This window comes from Phoenix dactylifera, chromosome 9 (genome assembly GCF_009389715.1).
Source record: "Phoenix dactylifera cultivar Barhee BC4 chromosome 9, palm_55x_up_171113_PBpolish2nd_filt_p, whole genome shotgun sequence".
Taxonomy (NCBI): domain Eukaryota; kingdom Viridiplantae; phylum Streptophyta; class Magnoliopsida; order Arecales; family Arecaceae; genus Phoenix; species Phoenix dactylifera.
The window spans coordinates 12,025,478-12,033,457 of NC_052400.1; the positions used below are offsets into that span (position 1 = coordinate 12,025,478).

General features: G+C 38.5%; 2 protein-coding genes across 12 annotated transcripts; one reads left to right on the forward strand and one right to left on the reverse strand.

The window, feature by feature from the left end:
- The first annotated feature begins 1,001 nt into the window (after positions 1 to 1,001).
- Positions 1,002 to 5,189, forward strand: LOC108511099. 11 transcript variants are annotated; one of them, XM_039130045.1, is made up of 5 exons: positions 1,002 to 1,346; positions 2,040 to 2,135; positions 2,737 to 2,814; positions 4,342 to 4,435; positions 4,537 to 5,189. In XM_039130045.1, the coding sequence occupies exons 1-4, from the start codon at positions 1,233 to 1,235 to the stop codon at positions 4,354 to 4,356; spliced, it is 303 nt and encodes a 100-aa protein (XP_038985973.1). In that variant the 5' UTR covers positions 1,002 to 1,232; the 3' UTR covers positions 4,357 to 4,435; positions 4,537 to 5,189. The 11 variants fall into 11 exon arrangements, 4 of the variants coding, with proteins under 4 accessions (XP_038985973.1, XP_038985972.1, XP_038985974.1 ...); XM_039130043.1 differs by having other exon boundaries at positions 1,003 to 1,346; positions 3,811 to 4,435; XM_039130044.1 differs by having other exon boundaries at positions 4,327 to 5,189.
- A 577-nt stretch (positions 5,190 to 5,766) lies between these two features.
- On the reverse strand, positions 5,767 to 6,854 carry LOC103701781. Its single transcript, XM_008783953.4, has one exon. It carries the CDS (start codon positions 6,504 to 6,506, stop codon positions 6,012 to 6,014), a length of 495 nt encoding a protein of 164 aa, XP_008782175.2. The 5' UTR covers positions 6,507 to 6,854; the 3' UTR covers positions 5,767 to 6,011.
- Positions 6,855 to 7,980: the final 1,126 nt, after the last annotated feature.

The window sequence follows — 7,980 nt, forward strand, 5'->3', positions numbered from 1 at the left end:
GAGCGAAGATAATGATAGTGAGGAGAGAGAAGGCTCAGAAGCAGTTTAATGTATTTGAAGGCCTAAGGCGAACTCAAAGGTCTTAACAGCATTTGGAGCCCTCAATAGATAAATAAGTAAAGAGATAATAAATTTCTTTAGGTAAGAGATACGTCCCAATATAAATGCATTTGGAGGCCTCAATGCATTTATAGCTATAAAGATATGTAGCATTTAAGGCTCTCAAAAGATATGTAGCATTTGAATTTGGAGGCCTCAAATGCATTTGGACGCTCACATCTTAACTCACTATAATAAATGCATTTGGGGGGCAGGGCCTTAGATGACTAAGGTAGTCACCTAAGGGTTGAGCCGGCCCTGAGAAAGCTGCGATGGCTGACTAGTGACAAAAGAAGACTATGATGGCGGGAATTTGTGATGCAGTGGTGAGTGGAGCCGACACTAAAGTGATAGTGAAAGCAAGCTGTGGTCATGCCCTTTCATCCTATGCTCCCAATGGGGCGGGACGACTACGATCCATATGCATTCGGAAACATAACTACAGCAGATCTAAAGCCATAAATAATTTAAACGAATTATAGAATACATTCAAAATATCAGTTGAATCCAAACCATGATCATAAATTGGTGTTAATAAATTACTGCCAGAGAAATTATTATTTCAGTTGTATGTGATGCATTCTATTAAGCAATGGGAATAAAATTTAAGTTGTGGATAATTGATTACATATATTTTATGATCATTATAATTTAATACTCTTTTAATAATTATAATTGTTATAGAGTAATTTAGTGGTGTGTGTATGAGAATTCTCTCCAAGTTATTGGTCATATTATTTCTTGCCTTTTTTTAAAAGTCATTAGAGAGTTGGGATTTGCTCGTGAAAGTAGGAGAATAATAGAATATTTCTGATGTTGCTGAATGTTTGGACGCTATAGCTGAATTATTTTTATTATCTAAAAGTAAAAAATATTGGGCCAAAATCCACAAAGGTCGACGTTCACATGATACTTATTAGAGAGACAAGTAGGAGGGGAAGAGAGGGAAAGAGAGAGGCGGAAGTTCCACGGCCCATCAAAGCGGCACTGGCCTTCCGTTACCCTTCCCCGTGCTTTCTCTCTCTTCTCCCATCACCGGAGAAGGACGCGAGTGATTGAGAAGAATTCCAGAGAGAAAAGGAGATAGATGTGGGTATTTTTTTCCTCCAATATCGCTTCCGCTGGTTCTGGGCATGGCGGTGGCAATCCTGCGGTTCTTCGCGGGGCCGGACATCCTCTTCGGCGTCAGATGCGCCTGGTTCTGCTCCCTCTCCATCATCATCCTCGTCCCCGCCGACATCTGGACCGTTAGATCTCTGCTCGCCCCTTCCTACTCTTATCCCTCGCTCTTTTTTCCCCTTCTTCCCTTCTAAATAAATCTTATGCTGAATTTCTCCATCAAGAATAAAGGTTTCCATCAATCCCACCTCTTTCAGTTCTAGCAGTGTTTTACTGTTTTATTGGTAAGGTTGATTCATTTGGGCCTGTGAGAAGGGATGATTTGGATTTTTATCTAATTGAGCTCTTATGAAGTAATTTCTTTTCGTTTTTTTTCCTCTTGTTTTGATTTCGTATGGAAGGAAATACTTGTTGAAGATTGAATATGGATTAAACCTGTATGACTGCATCTTTTTCTGGCAATAATAATCACTAGGATTAATGCAAACGTTCCGCAAACCTCTGTCCCTGTTTGGGATTTAAATGAATCGTTATGAGAAGAATGCGTACCCCTATTTCTTGTTTTCAAGGCATTAAATATTTTGCTTCTATATATATATATATATATATATATTCCTGTCTACTTATGAAACCTTGCTTTGTTTGATCTTTATATGGTTTCCTTGTTGAAGATCGGGATGTCGATGTTTTATTCATTAACTCCAAGAACAAGAAGCTCAGTTAGCTTGCTTATGATATGCTGCTAAGTTTCTATGCAAGTTCTATTCCTGTTTAACTATGTGAAATGATTTTAGACTAATTATTGCATGTTGATCTTATAGTTCTGCGAGAACGGTTGCACGCTATGCACCACCTTTTCTTATAGTTTTCTTAACCTCATTCATCTTGAAGGTAATGCCAAAACAATTTGTGCAAAGGTAACTGTTCATCGTACTATTTTCCTTTTTTTCTTTTCTTTTTTCCCACTTGTCTTTTTGTTTCAATTTAATGATGTTCATGAGAAGCGAGCCTGAAATATTAAGAGATTAAAAGCATTTGTTTCCAATCAGCAAAGGACAACAAAAATGTGGTACCTAATTTGAGGCAAGATATTCGGTGCATTGGCTCAAGATGAACTTTAAAGCAATCTTTAAAGATCCCAAGACTTCATCCAATTTGATTGAACAATTCATGCCTAATGGGGGAAGATTGTTAACTACCATATACGTTTCTTATATTTTTTTTTTGTATAAGGTTCTAGATTGTGAATCGCCATTTGGTGAAGACAATAAAGGAATTCGAATTATATAGATATAATGTTATTTGTTCCATATATATATATGGAATGCCATATTATAATGACGAGGTATATCAACTATTTTTCGAAACTGTTTTGCAAAAAAATAGGTTATATTGATGATGCCATCTCTTTTTTTTGTTAAAGTTTTAACAAACTACCCCATTATTGTGGTTATCTACACTTTGTTTTCTGCAAGAAATTTCTTTTGGCAAGTAACAGTTTTTTATTTTTTCTGAAAGCTGAAAAAAGTTCTAGTTCGAAATAGGAGGAACATATGCACAACAATCCAGATCTCATACAAAAAGGCCAGCCAAAAGGTATTATTTGTTTTTCTTAGCCTTGTATAAGTTTCTAAAATTTTTCCAGCATATAACTAATATGGAACTAAATATATACCCGCTCGAATTTTCACATACTCCTCCTATTTAAGCCTTGATGTCGTTGCTATGTTAAAGTTCTAAATCCAATCAACTCCAATCGTGAACACCACAATTAGCCTGTGTTGAGCCCTATATAGGCCCATACTGCAGTATTTTCAAATCGACATGGGCCACCAGCTGAGTCCACTTTGTTATCATTTATAATAATCTAAGATCTTATCCAAAAAGGCAAGCTGGAAGATATTATTAGCATTTTTTGGCCTTGTATAAATATGCAAGGTTTTCTTAGCACATAATTGATACGGAGCCAGACAAACACCTACACGGATTCTCACAATATGAATGGATTTGATCCATTGGGAACAATTATCGTGCAGAAATGTGAGTGTGATTTTTTTCCGTCTTTTGTGATTCTTTAATTCTGTCCCTCTTTATGCCTTCTTGCATCGACAGACATATCCATATGCAAAAATTTTAGCTGTGGAGCCTCTTGATTGAACCTGTCAAGAGCATGCCTTTGCATAATTCTAGCCTCAGTCTGGGTTCAGGCCTTATTTCTAGCTGATGTAAAGCCTTGGAGCTCACTCATATGTGGTGGTCTTATTGGTCCTTGCTACACCTTTATGTTTTTTTATAAACTTTGCTCATTAAACTGGTATTAACTATTTTTAGACCATTTCACATATGGATTATCTTCATTAAACAGATTGTAATTATCATTGACACTATGCTTGGTCACCTCTCTAATGGCAAGTATTGCAATTTGTTAATTAAGCAGCCGACAGGTTTAAGTTTTACTTGGTTTTATTGTCAAAACCTTCGCTGACCTGGTCCTTAGAAGACCTCCGTAGTGTTATGAGCACTAGGGAGATTGTCAGGTTCCATTTTCTCTCATGCAGTTTCTTATGTGATTATGGCCCTCTCTGTTTACAGAGTGGCCTTGGCTTCAACGAGGGTGTAAAGTTGGCGAGCAAGTCGTAGCATTGGCAAGAATTATCAATGATACAGATATGGATCTTGAATCTGGTGTCTCACTAGTATGTTACCTTCCAAGTTGTATTATGTTAGTTGCCAGAAGCACCATCCATTTTCGTAATGATAGGAAAAGAGAAGGAAATGTTTGGTTGAGGGGGTGGGGGGGAATAATTTTACTGCTCATCTTACAGTTTGCATGTGTTCTAGAATTCTACATTTATGTTTGTCCAGACTTTAGAAGTAGCACTTCCATGTCAGATTTCTTCGTAAGTAATGATCTTTTTTTCTTGCTGGGCAAGAAAAATTACAGCGACCATCCTAGTAAAATTTTCTGCTTGAGAAATCAGAGAAGCTGCATCTATTGAACAGCTCACATGGCTTCTGCCCAATTCGAGGATTGTATTTTGCCTTTATGCATTGTATATGTTTTATTACTTCAACCTCATTCATTTCATTTCTGGCCATTAAGCTCGGATATTTGGCATTCAGAGTAAGGGCATGTGAAGATGAAAAGAAGTCCATCAAAAGCTCTGAAAGAGGAGAAACAGAAATATGGTAGCAGCAGAGAAGCCATTGCCAACAAGTATGCAACTAACAAGGAACAACAAGGCAGGAGGTGCTCATCCTCCAAAATATCAAAACAGAATGACATTTCACCAGCTTCATTCTCTTTGCGTGATGCAGGTATCTCAGAGGATCATTCAATTGGCAGCATGGCTGCCTTCTCCTCAGGGATGGCCTTGACATGGGCATCAATGAAGACTGGATTTCAAAATTTTAGGGCCAACATATGGGCAAGGAAATTTCTTCTGCTGGGTAAGGTTCAGGAAACTACACATTATACTCGAGTTTCCTCCTTTTGAGTCACTTGATAAAGTTTTTCAGACTCTGAAGCAGCATCCAACTAGGGACCATAACAATGAATATGGTTATGGTTGTGGTGATGATGATATGAATCATGTCGTGAATTTCATAAGCGCATTCAGATATATAGTATGGGCCGGGCACGCTCATAATAGGAAGCCAAATTCAAATCTGGTTTTACCATATCGGTATTTTGTTTCATGAAAACATAATGGAAGTTGTGCAGAACTACAGACTATTCAAAAAAGCTAACAACTCGTCACTTTTTCCCTCCAAGGAATTTGGGTTAGCATAGGAGATTGATGATACCAATACCCATATTGCTGTATTTGTTATAGGGGCTGAGTACATAACTCAGACAGCAGTGAATATACCTTTGTTCATTTGGTTTCATCTCCTTTATATGGAATCAGAGAATTAATGAAGTGCTGCTTGGTTTGACAAAAGAATAAATAAAACTTTTCTTCTTGAAATGTTGCCAATTACTTTTGATATGGTGTGAGCTTACTTTCCAGGTGGTGAGAAAAAGGGTGTCAGAAATCCTTTCTAGAGCATGGAAGCTGGTTTTTCGAGGTTTCTGTTTTCCAGATCTTAATGACTTCTTCTCCATGTTGCAAATTGGATGAAAAAGTGACGAGGTAGATTTGTAGTTTCTTGCTCTGGAATTCTAAATATCAATCCTGATGAGATGATCTGGTGGTACTGATGTAGCTGTACGATTAGATGTTTGTGATAGGTGCATCCTAACAATTGAGATTTGATTGATGGATTTACGATAAGTCTGTCGGTGGGTTTGATAACAATCAGATGCATTAGTCAAGGTGGTTTGAGGAATCACAGGTTGTATGATTCAGAATTGGTTGTGTTATTCTATGTTGCACCATCCACAGCCAAAACTTTACCTGTTGGAATGTGCCCTGGGTGTCCACTGTACAAAAGGTAGGAAACATCTATAGAGGGTTTTTGACAGCCTCTAAGAGGTATCTCATTTAATAAGTAATGATCCACACAAGCAAATTAAAGCAAGCAAAAGTATAAGAATCCCTGATCTCAACCAAACCTTGTCAACAGCACCAAAAATTAAACCCTGTCAACTTGTGCTGGCTACAAAGAAGAGTTTAAACATGGTATTCAAGTTGTTCAACCTTCTGAATAGAAGGTCCCCACCTTCTCATACTCAAAAGATAAAGGGTTTTACATCATATCCATGACAACTATAGCTTCTCATGCTAAGAATCAATCTTTTTGGTGATGCTTTGTCTTATTCCGCTGTACAGGTTGAAGCAAAAAGAGGATTAGAACAATACCCACTTGGCAGAAGACTTCTCCTTCATGGTCTTGGAGTGCGACAAGCTTCCGTCCATCTCCTTCTTTCTACCGTCTGAACCAATCATCAGCCTTAACCAGAACCTTCCTTTCTTCTTCCTCTTGTTGTTGTTGTCTTTCTCCTTCCTCCCCTTTTCTTTCTGCTTCCCTCTGTCTTCCTCGCTGTTCTCTCTCATCACAAAGGCCAAGGATCGGCTCTTCCTCAGTGGTTTGGATTTGCCAGGGTTTCCTTTTAGAAGGGAGAGCCATGTGGTCTTGGTGTCTTGGTTAGGAGGGGAGTAAACTGATGAAGAGAGATTGGAGTCAGAAAAGCATGAAGAGGTGGAAGAAGCATTGGTGGTGGCTGTAGAAGAAGGGGCTGAAATATGAGACAGCCTCTCTCTGAGGCAGAAAGGGCAAACCCCTTTGGACTGCCTGTGCTCTGGATGCCTCCTGCACCTGCCATCCATCTCTGACCTTCCCATCTCTCTCTCTGTGTATCTATCTATCTATCTAATATGGTGCAAATCTTATTAGATCTCTTATATTGATCTCAGTTTATTATCTTCCACGGGCTCCATATATAGATATAAATATAGAAAGGAGAGAAAAAGGAATGAGGAGCCGAAGGTGAGCTTCTGGGATTCTTCCTGTCATGTGTTTCCACATCATACTTTGGTATTTGGTCATGCCTTCTTTTTATTGTAAGTTGACCATTCAAGTCTGGAAAAAATGACGCGAGCCCACCCAACCCATTACTCGCCGAGGAGAACAAGTCGTCTCAGAGTCGTGCACACAACACGCGGTGCAGCGACCTTGCCCACAAGACTTTTCTTAAATGATGAACAACAAATAAGGCAATCTAGTCAGCAACCCTATTCTCCTTCCAATACACATGAACAACCTGAATAGAAAGGCAGCTGGATACCAATCTCTGAATATTTCTGAGTAATGGATGACCATCGTCCTACTTCTCAGCTTGACAAATCCACTCAATCACCGTAGAAGAGTCTTCCTTCAGGATGATACGATCAGTCCATAGAAAATTCCTCGTATAGGTGATCCCCTCGATCAGTCATATCGCTAATGCGTTGCCTGCCTGCCACAACCAACCTGAAGTTGTAGTCCCAAATCACAAACTCCGTCTCTTCTCTGTCTCCGCATGCCAAGACGCTACCGTCAAAATTCACCTTGAGGTGGCCAAAGGGTGGGGCTTCTAGAAAACAAAAGTCACGCGAGGCGTTGTAGAAGCGGTATGGAAGGCGGATGAAGCCCACCAACGTACCAGCGTAGCACCATAAATCAAGCTTGATTGCCCATCAGATCATGTTAAAGTTGGCTAGGAGGTCTCTGGTGGCGCACAATATTATTGTGTATTTATTGATGCTTCTTCATGGTCGCATACTTGCATGAGTTCCCAGCGGCAATATCCTGGAAGTTAGCTGAAAAGAGGACGTCGAGGAGGAAGGCTAGGAGGATGTTAAATTTGCAGTTCTTGCAAGCATAATATCTAAAATTTTCAAAAATTTTGGGATTTGCCGAACTAAAATTCAGGGTGTACAAGAGATATCACTTAAATGTAATATCCAATATTACATCAAGGGCCAACTATATTACGACAAAAGTGGTTACTAGCAATATTTTTAAATACCACTGTAAGGAAACAAAATATTGCAAATATTTTAGCGGTATTTTTGTTTTATTTGTTTATGTACCATCTTAAGATGGTGACGGCAATTAATATCGATATTGTCAAAAAAAATGATAATTTTTTTTTTTTTGTTTTAGCGGCATTTGTAAGTGCCTTAAGGCTTCAATCTCAGTATTTTATGTATGTTGGTAAAAAATTCTAAAAAATAACTATATATCCTAAAATTTGAACAAAGGGAGGAGTTCGCTTGTTTGATTTACACAAGAATGCTTTATTTAACTTATAAACATATATTCATATCATTAAAT

Excerpts from the sequence above, each read along its gene's own strand:
- LOC108511099 (XM_039130043.1), top strand. The coding sequence starts at position 1,233 with ATGGCGGTGGCAATCCTGCGGTTCTTCGCGGGGCCGGACATCCTCTTC. Across the intron at positions 1,347-2,039 it reads TCCCCGCCGACATCTGGACC|TTCTGCGAGAACGGTTGCAC; the intron begins GTTAGATCTCTG and ends TTGATCTTATAG. Across the intron at positions 2,136-2,736 it reads CCAAAACAATTTGTGCAAAG|CTGAAAAAAGTTCTAGTTCG; the intron begins GTAACTGTTCAT and ends TTTTTCTGAAAG.
- LOC103701781 (XM_008783953.4), bottom strand. The coding sequence starts at position 6,506 with ATGGGAAGGTCAGAGATGGATGGCAGGTGCAGGAGGCATCCAGAGCAC.